Consider the following 15,756-nt stretch of genomic DNA (forward strand, 5'->3'; position numbering starts at 1 on the left):
TTCCCTCAGCAGACTGTCAAGCAGTTAACCAGCACTTGTTGCCTTCATTTTCGTTTAGATGTTAGTAGCTCTATCTTTGTACATTGACATTGAAATCCTTAAAGGTTTTATAGGACTGCTCCAAATTCAATCATTTAGCATAAATTCAGCAGGTGATAGGTTAAAAATTGACTGCAAGCTTTTTGAAAACCTCAATATCAATACCGTGCCTATTATTTTTCATGGTTTAACACAAAGTGTCTATACTATTTTAAGCTCATAAACCTTATATGACTGTAGGAGGGACAGTAGCACTTTTCCTACCTCACAGTGTACGTTAAACCTCACTTTGCATTGGTTTAGCTGACACACTGACCCTGATAGGTAACGTAAACCGGAGCACACACACACGCACGCACGCACGAACGCACGCACGCACGTGCACACACGCACGCACACACACACACATCCCAAAAGTTTACTTATAGTGATATATCAATTTTCTCTGAAACATCTTAATTTATTTTAATGTAATTTTACCTTGTAACCTCATATCATTTTCCCCAACAGAACATTAAATCATGTTTATACGAATAATTTCTTACAATAGTTGTCATTTCAAAAAAGATAACGAGACATTTTATTTTCGTTTTATTTCTTTATTTGACGAAGAAAGCAATAACGCATCACAAATGTTTTATTTACGACAGTATAATAATAATTAACGTGAGCATAAAGTTTTCAAAATTGCTACATTTGTAAACAGATAGAATGCACTATCATAAAGGTATCCAATTTTCTAGATAAGTAATCTAATTAAATTACATAAATATCTTGCTTCCACGTAGCTGTAGCAATGTTTTAGCAAATGAATACGCCCTTTTGTACATAGCTATGTTTTCTCTTGTGAGTTTTAAATTAAAGATAAGAAAAAAAACATACAAGCAGTTTTAAGAGATACATTTATAATATTTAAAAAAAAATGCATACTATTTCATAATAAATTTCAATTAGTTTAGTAAAAATAGTTTCGGAAGTCGATACAATTGATAACCAATTTAAGGATATCATACTTAATGTAACCATTATTTTTAACATTAAACTAATCTTATAGATTAATATATTAATGTCATTGGTGAATCTCAACTGTATATCTAACAAGGAGTTTTGCCATCTTCTAATCAAAATAGATGCCAATATAACAAGTAATATTTACTTGTTACCTCATATTGAAGTTACCAGTATGTATGCCAAATGACATAAATCCACTTATTTCATCTTAAAAAATAGAGCATCTCTGCTAAAATATGAAACATACCACTTTTACAGACATTGACAACCATAAAAAATATGCAGCATTTTGCAGCCATTTTTGCTAAAATCTAATGATAAATTTATAGTAGAAGAAATCTTACGATATTTCTATTTTCACACAAAACTTAAAACTTAAAACTTATCATGAGTTAAATCTTAATATTGGTTTGTGAGAATGGCTGCTATATTTTATATGTCTATATTATGGTACATAAATATTGCTCAGTACTTATATAACGAAAAATGCATGTAACGAACAACGCGAATCATATCAAAATCTGATGAACAAAATTTGTCAGATCTATATTGATAATAATAAAAATACAGACACTTTGCTTGTTGATTGAGATAAAAAAAATATCTCAAGTCATTAATACTCATCAGCAATTTAATATATTTTAGTTGTTTGTTTGATTGGGTTTTACGTCACACCGACACAGTATAGGTCATTTGGCGACGTTCCAGCTTTACTGACGTTCGTAATCAAGCTGGATAGGTTCCTGACATGAAAGAATCCAAAGTCCCAGTAGGGATTCGAACACACAGCGTCGAGGAGAAAGTGGTTTGAAGTCAACGACCTTAACCATCGGCCCGGACGCTCTTTTAGATGTTCTTTTCAACACTCTTGTAAGATACATCACGGTATCACGTGGTCACGTGGCGGCACGTGATCAGTATATTTAAGTCACAAAAAGACACGTGAATGTTACAGCGTCTCTTCAGTAGCATTCCATACACAGACACGACCATCTCTGCTGCCTGCGCCGGAGATCATGTAACTGTGCAAAACGTCGTTACTGAAATGAGGATCAAAATAATACTGATTAGATTGATTGTTAAGCAGATAAAAAACACACACAAAGAAAACGAAAATAGAAGATTGAACTGTTATGCAACCGTGAGTTCGTTATTTATATCCATACTAAAGACAGACAGATATAAGAGCTTAATAATACTACAAATAATTTTAATTCATTATTCGCATTTAATTTCATGACTGATCAGATCCTTATGTGATTCAAACAATTCTGATTTCTTTTTCAACAACGAAATGCAAGCAAAATAAAATAAATTATAACTTTTCGCTTTAGCAGTAGCTCGAAACTTGTTAAAAGAGATATGTTTAAAATTATCGGATCAAGTAAGTTTTTAGACTTATCATCATTTGTTTGGTTTTTCACCATTTGTCGTGTTTAAATTGTTGAATTCTGCTTAAGCCGGTGCTAGGGGGCGTGGACGGTAACTTGCACTTTCCAGTACTGTCCATGAACAGGCTCAATCAAACCGAGCCTGCATCATTTTTAATTTTGTCGCGTTGAACTTTCTTTAGGGATTCTGTATTTCTCTATTTTATTCACGGTACTCGCATTTATAGTCTTGTATTATATTTTTTATTTATACTTTTGAACGATACGTCTACACAAAACACGGTAATAAATAATTGACAACAGTTCTAATTGTTACTCTTCGCTAGTACATGGTATTGACAAGTATGTGAAAACCCTATTTACATTTGCATCGGATTCATTAGAATCGTACAAAAAATCGCAACATGTCTTTAATAATTTGTGATCAATCGTTTTTGCTTTAGACGGTGTTAACTTATACTTATTTCTTGTCAAAAATAAATAAATATATAAATAAGGAAATAAATCGATACCGATAAATGTATTTGAGTTATTTTCAAAAATTCTGTAAGTTAAAACACTTTCAAAGTTATTTTAAAAATACTGCAAAATATGTAGTTAGTATGTCTAACACACCATATAGGGAAAAACAGCACGTACTTTTGATTTCCTTTAAAGAAGTTTTATTAAATGTTTCATAACTATGACATAGTGATAAAATACCGAATCGAAATTGCATGCAACAAAGTACAATTATTTTTTCTTCACTAATTCAGCTGATGATATAAGGTTGTACGTAAACGAATGTTTGCTATAATTTATAAAGCTTAAAAGTTTTGTTACACACAGTTGTATGACTATTGCTATTGCATAATATATGAGGTATCAGGTTACATTGTAAAGTATATTTATCGTATTAGTTTGCCTTATACTGTAAAAAATAACGATAAACATGAAATGTGGAATCATCAAATGTCACATGGATACGACCCCATCACAGATTTTTCATTCATTTATTTCAATAAGTACAATATGGTAACTAGCTTTGCGGTTTACTTTATTACGTCTTTTGCTTCGTTCACGTGTTTCTTTTTTTCTATGTGTAATTCTAACGGTGTTGAACTTCATTGACATTTTAAGCATGTTATATTACCTTTCTCTGATGTTATACAAAACTTTAACTGCATCTTCATGTCCCTGTAATTGTTTCCAAATGCTGTAATCTTTTACAGAATATATATAAATTTCGCCGTGTTTTAAACCAGCCCAGATCTAAAATATACATAAATATTATCTCGGAAAAAAACTGAAATAGTATAAATAATTTAAACATTTTAAATTGACAAAATGTTGTTATGTATGCAGAAATATTAAAACATGTCATGTGTAAATCTACAAGATTTACAACTGTTTTTATTGATAATACTCATGTGTTGCTAATGTAACTTGAGTTAATAAACATATGTTCTGTTCTGATAACTACCTTAAGCATCAATATTTTATAATATAAATTCTACGATTTGTAACTCGTCATAAGTCTTCTTTCTTCCTCTCGGTACGTGTACGTCGTTGAGAAGACACAGGGCATCGGCTGATGATTGAAGAACCAATGTTACAATGTACGTGTAAGACATTAAGTTCGCATGTTTTCTACAGCTCGGTGTTACGTGTAAGACAGGACGACTTAGCTTGCATGAAGTTAACTGTCGGTGTCCTGACTAAAGCCGAGAAGAGTGGCCCTTCAAAGTAGGTAGAGTTTACAAGGATGGTGTACTAGGGTACGTGAGCCCCTAGTGCCAATGACGGCTTGTAAGCCAGGCCCTTTGCTTGGCACCAACAGCTCTTTTAAGAGCTATCTCCTTTCATTATTGTCCCAGGTTACTGTACATTTAGGCTCTCGTTGACGGCCGTACAGTGACCTACTTTAGTATCAAAATTCATATCTTTGGCTAATACTTCGTGGAAATTGCCACGTGGTAAATTATCACCATTTTGTGCTTCAAAATTATCTCTTTAAGGGCATGTCTGGTGATATGTCCGAGGTCCGTACTCGACAGTGAGAGTAGCTTTTTGTGCCTTAATGGGCGGATGGACCCTTATTAAACATAGACTACACACACACTCGTCATAAGTTTTAGTAAGAGGCAACACGTGAAAGACTTGCAATCACATGTGTGTTGATATCTAAATACTTTATGTAATATACACTTTTTTCATAAACATTTCATTACTGTTCTATTACATTAATCAACGCCTATATGATGGAAATACTGTTGGAAAAAGGCTTTAAATGAAACAAACAAACAAACATTACTCGAAGATGAAATAAACATTATCAGCGAGAAACAAAGTATACTGTACCTTGTCATCAAATACATTAATACTACTGATTCCTCGGCAATTTGGAATAGATATAACATGTTTCACATGCCCTGTGGAAATATCAAATACGTGTATCTTGCCATCATGTCTTGTGCCAGCCCACACCTATAATATAAATATATAGTTAGACTTTAAAAACTTAATGAACGAAAACTTAATACGTATGTTTATATACTATCACCACCTGCTGTATGCTTGTAAACATTTTATGGAAACCGTTCCTAGGAAGTATATTTTTATGGAAAATAGATAAAGTGACTCTTACCACACAGTTATTGATGTAAATTGAATAACTTTTTGAAATTACAGAAGTGACCATGTGAAGAAACTCCACTGAGGTGACAAAGTATTAAAACATAAAATTTGATTTCTGTACCCAAATCAAGTGAAGCATTTGAAATGGAAAAATCTGCAAAGGATAAAAATCTAAGGAACCCAGAATACAATGGAAATTGATATTCTTAGCCCAATTTGAGTGAAAAGTGTTGCATCGCTTTTCTTTTTTCGGTTATTTTGCATAATAAAACTGATTATTTTCGAAAACCACGGTGAGGGAAATATTTGGAATTTGCACACGAGTTATATGTCGGAGATATATCAAATATTACATAGATAGTAAATAATATCTCCAGCCCATCATGTCAAAAATATTTCAGTGAAGTCCCTTAATACCTGTTTATTGCTGAACGAGTGTACTAGGAAAATATAATCCATAGTAAACCCCACGAAGGAAGGAGGACTTTTTTCCTGGCATGAAGTTAGCATTTGACCTCATCGGTGTGAGTGAAAGGCAAAACAACAATACTCACCTCACCGTTTTCAAGAACGTGGAAACAACTTATTTCCGTCACGCCACCGTCCTCAGTTATAGTCAATGTCTTAAGTAAAGTTGCATTTAGATCACATATGAGTAGACTTGAAAAGCCTCCTGAAAAAAGAAAGCAGGACCCGTTTTAAACAATATGTAATCTATGTATTTCAGACTAACTTATTAAATTCAAAATATAATCTGTCAGCGTATACTGATATTTAATTAGGGGAGTATTATATTATATGTTATTTTGGTTTTGGAGTGATATATGTGGATATATTACCTGTCAAGATTTATATCACCCGAGCCGTTAGGCGAGGGTGATATTTTATCTTGGCAGGTAATATATCCACATATATCACTCCAAAACCAAAATAATAATTTTATTACCCTTCCCGTGCCGAGTTAAGACGATTTTAAAATAAATCATTGCTACTTCAAATGAAACGTCGAAATAAGATTCCCTTTAGGATACCCCTTCACCATAACATGACGTCACATAAATACCAAACTCCTCACAGTGATTACCTCCCTTGGCAGAATTGTAATCACTGCCTTCAAAGACGTCACATGATGATGAAAGTCACATGACGTAACGTCGAAATTCAAATGTAAATATAGACCGTTACAAAGAAAATCTAACGTTATTTTTCTCTTTCTGTTTTATTTTTTACTTTTAGTGCCTACGTTCCATATAGTTTATTAAAAAATTATCGAAAGTATACAAAATAACGAAAAATAAATTCAAAAGCTAAAAAATATAAAATATCAAAATATCGTCTCGGTAGAAAATAATCTCATAATTTTTAAAATTATTTCTAAATATTCATATTATTTATTTATTTATTCATAAACATTGTTAAATAAATGAGAGAAAACTTATCTGATAGCTAAAAGCAGTAGATAAAACAATTTTTGAAAAAATATAGTATATCAGAAATTCTGATATATTGGGACCTTGGTGGCAGAGATCTACGCCGAAGAATTAAGGGGAGATCACTGTGTGGAGATTGCATAAATACATGACGTATTTTCTTTCGAACATAACGGATGTAAACAAGAGAAAAGGAGTAGTCTGTTGAACGCACTTTTTTGGAATTAATATCAAGCTTTCACAAGGTCATATTTGTTTCCTATACTGACGAGAATATGTATCATTACTCTATTTTGGTAAATATTAATCATTTGATAGTTTAAAAGTGCTTATAAATCGGAATTTATATCGCGTAAAATCAAACCGTACGCGCATCGCACGGCGCATGTTGTTTACAACGTGGGGTACCAATCGGGGAAATTTAATGTGTATATTACCCGTCTGGCTCGGTTATATCAATTTCTTTCGGGTGATCAATATCCAATCAAAAAGGCGGAAAAAATCTGGAAGGGTAATAAAGTGTTATATGGCAAAGGTTTGTTTTTCATAGTTAAATATTTATTCTAAGTTCCGTAACATTTATTTCTAAATTTTCTTCTTTAACTGTATACCTTCTATGATAGGGATTTAAAAATTAATTGCTTAAGCTTTTTAAGAATCATCTTTAAAAAAAAACTACAAAAAAAACAACTAGCTCTTATGCGTTTTTAATTATCTATATCAAACAGGACTTTGCAACGAAATTATTCTTGTGAATGTGTGTTATTCAGCAAAAGTACCACATATTAGTCTGTCTTTGAATATTTTAATGGATGTGATAGCAGTTTTAAGATTTATTTTCTTTCTATCTTCGGCCAAATTTTGCAAATTCCATCTTATTATAGTCCCGTCGAGGCTTGCAGTATACACGCTTCTGAAATAGTAACGCCAACTGTTAGCAAAACCAAAGAACAATATATAGAAATGGCAGATGAATAAATAGAACTATATCTACATGTAACAATTGCTATAGGTACGTATCAAGAAGCTGATTAGCTTTATAATTTTATAAAACTTCCATAGACTACATTTATATGCAACAAACATATTGAGAATATTGTATGAGTGTAAGTTCAATACTAAATTAATTGAACAAGTTGAATAAAATATTATTAAGGGAACCTCTAGTGAGCATTATATAAACGAGTTCAATAAATTCAGTGATGAACCTATACGAATATAAAAGCAAAAGCGGCAATGGAATGTAATAAATTAATTCATTGTATGCATTTACGCCAATTACAAAAACAGTTATTTTTTAAGAATATTTCAGATTTATATCTAACTGCCATCAGCAAATTAAATACCTTTATTCTTGCTACTAAATCCTTTACATTTCGTTTTCATAACTAGCTGAATATTTTCAAAAAACACATACCTTGTAATCATCAGACACGGCTATATCAACAACTTTTTTGGGGGGTTCAGGATGTGCAAGTATTGTCCTAGTACATGTTTAGTGACTTCACGTCTATGATTGTGAATACCAGCAGAGCCCACCCAAACGTGACTTTTATCAACCGGTGTAAGGCACGCCTATAGAGTAACACATAAACGATATCAAAGTTAACAAAAAATAATCAGTAACGTTTAACAGGCAACTTATGTTTGCCCAAGCTTCCATTTTGCTATCACTACATGAAAAAATCGCTTTAAATTAAAATAGATAAAAGCATTTTTTAACTTCCACTGCTTATTTGATAAAGACGAATATATTTTAAAACAAAAATCATATTAGTTCAATTAAACTTAACGTCTGTTTAAGAACATTGGATAAAAAATGTAAATTAAAAAAATCGTTCTATAAATAAATGTATATAATCTTTGTTTAATTTATAGTTCATGAATATGCTGTATTCAATAACAATATTATCAAATAAGCTTACTATGCATGCATTTCTGAGTTCTAGGTATATAACTCTATCTAACAGCCATGTCAATGCGTTGTAAACTTTGATTATACCGTCACGTAAACCACACCATAGCTTGGGTTGGGAAATATTCCCTTCTGAAAGAAAATAAAAATATATGTCATGTTTTCAAAGTGTATTGTTTAAAACATTTTTGAAATACTATAGAAACGCATTGATGCCTGTGGTGTTCAATAATGTTTTAAGGATTTAATGTTTTTAAGACAGCCATCATTTATATATAATATATTTAATAAAAAACAAAGCTTTTCATTTAGTCTCCTTCAGAAAAAAATGCCGTTTAAGTTGCCCATTTTTGTGTTATAATCATCTGGTCCTTCGGGATCATTGATTCCAGCACATTAAGTGTTGAAAATTTAGTACCGCTCAGGCAAGATCCTGTGGACGTGAGGCATGTTGCATTTTTTCTTCTCATGTACAGACTCAATTAAACCGAGACTGCTTTTTTCATGTAATTTTGTTTTTTTTAAAGCTTCTGAGGCAACGCTGTTTTTCCACATTTTTAAAATCGTTTTCTTTTTAAATGATAAATATAATACATAACAAATAAACTCCCCCTAATTTGAATATTCCTCGAAAGTGAAGTTTATCTACTTTTAACACGGTAGTCTCGCGTGCCTTTATATGCAATTCTTTGATAAAAATCTAAAATGTTGCTCATTAAAACATTTATTCTTACCCCCTCCAGTGTAAAGCAGTGAATAAACAGTTTTCTGGTCCTTTTCACCAAAGTTCACATCTATTTTCATCCGTAGGGCATCTTTTGTATTATCAGAGAGGTGATGTGTACCATTTAGATATAATTCATAAAAGTAACTTAGTTTCACTGCCACAATCTCCGACTTCATAAAATGCGTTGAACATTCATCATGTCCACTGAGGAAAATAAACGAATTCGTTATTTTTCTACTATAAAGTTAATAGATATACGTGTTACAATGATTAATTTAGAACTCTGGAAATCGGATGATCCCTTGGCAGCATTAATCACAACAAAATCACATGAAAATTGCAAACTTTGTTTGATTGAGCCTGTACATGAGGGATAATGAAAACGTGTCATCTCTCAACCCTCAAGCACCGGCTTGAGCGGTAATCAATTTTGAATACTAAACATTGCTGCTAAATGATCTTGAATGACCAGAAAAATATAACAACATTTAAATCTCATAACTTGAATATGGAATTTACATTTGCATTTTTTATGACCATATACAGTACATGACAAGTATTTATATAGCTTAGTATAAACATGGTCTGAAAAAAAGCATAAACTAGCTACAGAGCAATTAACTGTTTTATACAACCTAGCAATTACAGCATCAATGAGAAGTGTGTTTTGTATAGCATGTTGTACCATCATTACGTCCTTCATCGCCTGCGCCACAACTTTCCCCGCCCACATCTCTCTTATAACCAAATACAACAAGTTCCGTTCTTCATTAAAATGAATTGTGAAAGAATTTGTTCCTACCCCTACATTTAACGATAAGATTTTAAACTTCATTTAGCAATTGATTAAATCTACAAAAAACATTTATGGCATCTACTTAATAGTGTTTAAAAACAAATTACTTTGCAATACGTTTGTAATGAACATTACAAAAAGAGCCCGATGACATCAATTTATGGTTAAGGCAAGAAACATCCGCGTTTACCATCTGATATCTGCTTTAATATGTCTGCATGTTAATGTGTGTGATGTGGAAAAGCAGCCTATTAACTTTGAGGCAGATAGATGTTTTCACTTTCTCAATGTCGAACGCATTTCTTTCTCAGACTGCCAGTATAACGTATCATATATTCTGTTATGAAGGTTCTTCATTCATTAAAGCAAGGCATTCACTTAAGATTTCGGTTATATAATGGTAAATACTCAGAATCGAATAAAACGATTGATGTGCAAGTAAACAGAATATAAAACATAAAGAAGGTACCTTCTGTTATTATTTTAAGAGCTTGAACACCATTCAATACGCCGTAGAACATGCCATTCATGTCAACCTTCTCAATAGCTTTAATCTTTCGCAACTTTGCTATTTCTTGGTATTGGTTCGTCACATCATTCAGGAAAAATAATCTGAATAATTCAAAATGAACAATACTATTCCAATTTCAACCAAAACTAAAATATTACTTTATAATCAAATATTTATCAAAACACATATAGTCTAAGCTAATAATTTTTGTAAGATATAGTACGCTTAAATTTGATATTTGAAAATACTGAAAATTGCTATACAGCCTGTTTTTCAGTGTAAAATAGACATCTTGATTTCCAACTGTTCCTATACTCGTATCACGAAAAGAAAAGAGAATAAAGATCAATAAGGCAGTCCCCTACATAACCCATTCACACCAGTAGGGCACTCAGTAGGCACCGAACTATCAGTTTGGGAGAATTAATAAAATTAACCTTCTATCAGTTAGTCCGATACGCCCATAACCAAAGTCCGTTTGACAACCTGTTGAGATCTTGAGAATCGTTTCCTCATCTGAGAGAATATGTCTTTCTAACTTAATCTTCTTACACTGTATCCTATTGTAGTCCCAACAACGTTTCAACTTCCAGAATGTGGCCTGTTTTACAACTTCAAATAAATTAAGATATGATTTAAAATCTTATTCAGAAAAGAAAGAAATATAGCTGGCCGCAATGCTAGTTGTATGTTATCAATTGTCAAAACAGATATAACAATGAAATATGAAAACAAAATCAACAAGGAAATAAGGCATGCAATGAACGCCTCCTCCAACAAATCCAGCAATATAGGACCACAAGCAAAGAGCCCAGGGCACTACACGGCCAAATCTAAAATTTTGCCAGCATTGTAGACGGATGCTGACGTTTGACTTTGGGGCTTTTCCAATTAACGACAAATGAATTTATTTGGGCCCATTTATAACCCGACGTCCCCTGCATCGGTTTAAATTTAGACCATTTTCGCAAATTTGTATTTATACAAGCGGTAAAACTTGGAATTATCAATTTTGGGCCACTTCTTGTAAACTCTTTTAAAAAGTGGTGCATTTGCCACAAAAACAAAAAAAAGGATCGGATTGCTTGTCGCGTGGAACACCTATCGTAAAGTTACGATAGATTTTACACTTAAGTGTTTTGCTTAAGATTTTTTTGAAAAGGTGATTTATCGTAAGATTTCTCTTACGATATAAATTTGTCGTAAGTTTTTTTGTGTGAAAATGTCTGCAGACCTCGCTTAAGGCAAGCCATTCTTTTAATGTGTAAGAAACTTTACATTCATTGCTTAGTACTGATTAATGCCAAGAACAGTTTAAATTCTAGAGTTTCTTTAAGCTCCATTCAACACAATCTAATAGAAAAGAAATTTTGTATAGAATAATTACCTTTAGTATGTACAATCTCATCTGCTGAAGACTTTGATTCCACTACAGACAAGGCATCGAACAGTCCTCGAATTGTTTTATTGTTGTTCGACATGTCATTTAATAAAACAATTTCCTCTAACATACAAAAGTCTGCAATAAAAATCACCATACAATTCAAAAGACTATATTCCTTACATTTTTAAGTGTTTGTTTGTTGCTAAATTGCTATACATCTTGAAACTTTTGTACATATTTACAAAAAAAATGTTAAATTAGAATAAAAAAGAGAAATGCTCGAAGCTTAAGAAATACATGTATACTTTTATGCCCTAAAACATTATAAAGAAGAAAACAAAATTTTACCAAGGTCAGAGTCCGGTGTTTTTAAAGGCTCCATTTTAATTCTATAGCGTTCTTCCTTGCGTTCATTGTTTTCCTTTATAAAGTACAGTATATGTTTATGTCCGGGTAAGTTCATGAACTCCTCTTCCTCTTCTTCTGTTAATCTACTGTATAATTCCGACACAATCCTATAAATAATTAGATAGAAATGAATGGTTACATATTTCTTTCCGCCTAGCGCCTGGCATAGTGGTAGAAGTTGGGAGGTACAAAAGATTGTCTCATAAGTCAGATATGGCTGGCCCTTTCAGTAGGGGTGATACTATAATAAACAAGACCTTTACCTTTATAAAATAAAGTTCAGTGGTTCTTTTCCAGGCATAATATAGTTTGTGCGTTCTTTATGGATTCTATTTTTGTCCATTTTAGCAACAGGAAAGAAGTGACAAAATCATGCTAGTATATACTTAAATTACACTATGATAGCTCAAACAATTGTGTCATGGCACATGAGAGTGTAAACATTAGAGTGATGGCACATGAAAGTTTAAACATAATTTTTTGGGGGGACATTTAAAAAGAACTTATTCAATGCTTATCTAATCACCATATAAAATGATAAATATGTAATCATATAATTTTTTATCAGATCCGTACATGTATATATATCATTCTCGTTACAGAGTTAAGTATTTCATGTATATCATGTTTAACTCGGTGTTTTTAAAAACTTTATATTGATTTTTTGTTGATGTTTTTTTCCTTATTCTTATTTCTTTTTATTTTGTTGGTGTTAATTTTTTGTATAAATATCATCATGCATACTGTATAGGTAATATCCTAACATTTGTTATTAACATGTCTATGAAATCTTTCAATGCATCCATGTTTTCGTCGATAGCATACTTGAACATTGCTCGGATATAGTATAGAGATGCCTTCTCCTCGCAGTCACACAAACTCTGAAAAATATGACGAAATTATAAAAGCTTATATAGCAGTCAGCAAGTAAAGTACACAAAAAAATCCATTTTAAATTTTCTTTATCAAACATACAAACTAATGCATTAAGGTACTTGGATTGCATTACAAAACGTATTATGATCATTTAAAAGAAGACAAGGAAATACAATGTTTTCCAACGAAAGTATATCTGTGTTTAGTAATATTTCCAGATAAATATGATGAATTTGCTTTGAGCACAGTACAAGGCCGTTCACATCGATATCGCAGCTATTCATCTATGATAATAGAATTTAGGCATCAATAGCAAAATACTTGTATAAAATGTACGTTGAACATAGTACATGTAGTAATAATAAAAGTATGAAAAGCATACCTCTAATTTATTTGATATCTGCAGCTTTATGTTTTCGGTATGATTCTCTAATTTTGTGAAGTTCTCCAGATAGAGAACCTTTAATTCTTCTTCAGTTGATTGTTCACAAAAAGTCTCATCATGAGAAAGAGCGTACCTGGACCTAGTGTGCATGTTTTATTACAAAAATATAATATACTTTTGTGATCAATTGGCAAATGAATGAGTACATGAGGACTGATAGACACACTTAACAAAAATGATACAGAAAACATTGTTTTTATATAAATATTTTGAATGTGTCCAACATATAGTCGCCATTATTACTATATGACTTATTAACATATGATTAACAGTTATCCGTTGATGCGTTTAACTGAGACGCAGTCTCATACCAGTCGAAAGAAAGTGATATTTATCATTAATCGATTCTAGCCAAATTTTATATACATAAACCTACGTCATAAAATGTAGCTTTGTAACTAAATGTATCCGTCTTCCTTATGGGATTTAGGGTACTTACCGACAAATTAAATCAACGATACATTTAACTTTTCAGTAGATTCTGACAGTTTAGGTTTTTTTTTCAAAAATGAGGTCAATGATTAAATGCGTTTTGATTATTTACACTCTTAAGAAACGGATACAAATGAACAAAAGCACTGTGAAATGTTTTGTGTTTGCCATCCGCGAATTAAAATCCTATATGCCTTATTTGCATGAAAACAGAATGTCCTGTAACATTGAAAATTAACCAAATGAAGAATTGCATTCTGATCATATAATAAATACTTATTTTATATGAACATTTCGGTAAATATTTAACATGATATTGAACTCGGCATCCGACCTCTAGCCTAGTCCATAAACTTGGTTATTCAACCTAATCACATTTTCTCCATACTATATAAACTAAACACATACATATATTCACATGAATTGGACTAAGACACATTGTAAACTTTGTCTAAAAAGTTTGCAAATGACTTAATATCAGTATCCAGCAAACTAATAATACAAATAAAAGTAAATTTTGCATTCTACTTATTTTATCAATTGGGTCAAAATAACAAGCAGTAACCGACAAATACAACGTTTATGAATTATAATGGTAATCTTGACTTACTCATTTGATCTCGTCAATGACATTAAATCACGCTGTCTAATTATTTCCAGCCAATAGTCCGTCTTTCCTTTCATCTGCTCTTCTAAAAATGTCTCAAACATTTTCGTTTGAAACACCTTAAAATAAATAGATACAAAGAAATATATATACTACTTAAAGCAGACCTAAAACCATTTGTTAGCAAGAAATTGTTCGAACTTGATAGGCACGTACCATTTCTAGATGGAAACCTGTTTTGATTGATATAATATGAGCTTCCAACTCTGCGGTATTATTACCCATTTGGGTTGTATAACTACTGTTATATACGAAGTATTACTATTAACGTTTGTATAACTAAGGTGGTAAATACTTTACAAATCAAAATACATGAAGCATTCAGTTGATATTTTCACAATAAAATGTATTTATGATTGGTTTGTAAAAGAATTTGTTTGACAGATACAGTCTGTTGTATTTTGAATAGCTACTGTGTTATTTGTGAGAGTACAATTGAAAGTTATTGGTGCCGCTCATGAACTGACACAATTACTAAAAATCAATTTTGATTTGTTAGTTATATTTGTTTGAATTTCTCTAAAGTAATTTTCTATTTCGTATGATGAGTAGCAAAATATATTACCCTTTCATAGAAATCCTTGTCCGACACATGTTTTTCCAAAAAACTACCCTTGTCAAAATATCTACGTTTTGGCTGTAGATTGAGTAAAACATCACTGCAATGAATATACCATTAACTGTTTTAACTTTGACCTGACATTTTCTTTCAAATACAGAGCATTGTAACATTAACACCTCAAATAAAAATTATACTTTTCTTGCAAGTATTCATTTCATGCCTTTTTCCTATTTATGTTTTTGTTTGCTATTCCAGTCTTTTTTATCGAGATTAAACACATAATTATTTGGTTCTGTATCAGGTTTTCAAAAGTTTCCTATCTCCATTGCATTTTATATCTATAAAGCTCCCAGCATGCAGTATCCTCGTTAAAATGTGATGTATAAAGAAACATCTTACATTATTATTAATGAAATAAAACTACTAAGTAAAAGTTAAAATATTGACGGGGTTTAATTATTTTAGTAAACTCTTAAACAAAAAGATATATCGTTCCCTTTTCGACCTTTTTATTTCAAAAACCCAAAATTTAGAGTTTAAAATTTT

General features: G+C 31.6%; 2 protein-coding genes across 2 annotated transcripts; both read right to left on the reverse strand.

Moving 5' to 3' along the window:
* Positions 1–1,196: 1,196 nt before the first annotated feature.
* Positions 1,197–7,818, reverse strand: LOC132747237 (DENN domain-containing protein 3-like). Its single transcript, XM_060736567.1, has 6 exons — positions 7,813–7,818; positions 7,267–7,471; positions 5,612–5,730; positions 4,782–4,907; positions 3,574–3,692; positions 1,197–2,090 (listed from the first exon to the last, which is right to left on the reverse strand). Exons 1-6 carry the CDS (start codon positions 7,816–7,818, stop codon positions 2,000–2,002), a joined length of 666 nt encoding a protein of 221 aa, XP_060592550.1. The 3' UTR covers positions 1,197–1,999.
* Positions 7,819–7,924: 106 nt separating this feature from the next.
* LOC132747238 (DENN domain-containing protein 3-like) lies at positions 7,925–15,307 on the reverse strand (the record flags this gene model as incomplete). Its single annotated transcript, XM_060736568.1, is given in 12 exon segments — positions 7,925–8,062; positions 8,413–8,534; positions 9,137–9,333; positions 9,765–9,933; positions 10,395–10,537; positions 10,874–11,048; positions 11,824–11,955; positions 12,169–12,335; positions 12,973–13,109; positions 13,487–13,628; positions 14,592–14,707; positions 15,214–15,307. Coding segments are annotated over 12 exon segments (1,732 nt in total), but the record flags the coding sequence as incomplete, so codon positions are not given.
* Between the last annotated feature and the right edge of the window lie 449 nt (positions 15,308–15,756).

The sequence above is a fragment of the Ruditapes philippinarum genome, unplaced genomic scaffold (assembly GCF_026571515.1).
Source record: "Ruditapes philippinarum isolate M1 unplaced genomic scaffold, ASM2657151v2 ctg25398_1_1_1_1, whole genome shotgun sequence".
NCBI lineage: Eukaryota > Metazoa > Mollusca > Bivalvia > Venerida > Veneridae > Ruditapes > Ruditapes philippinarum.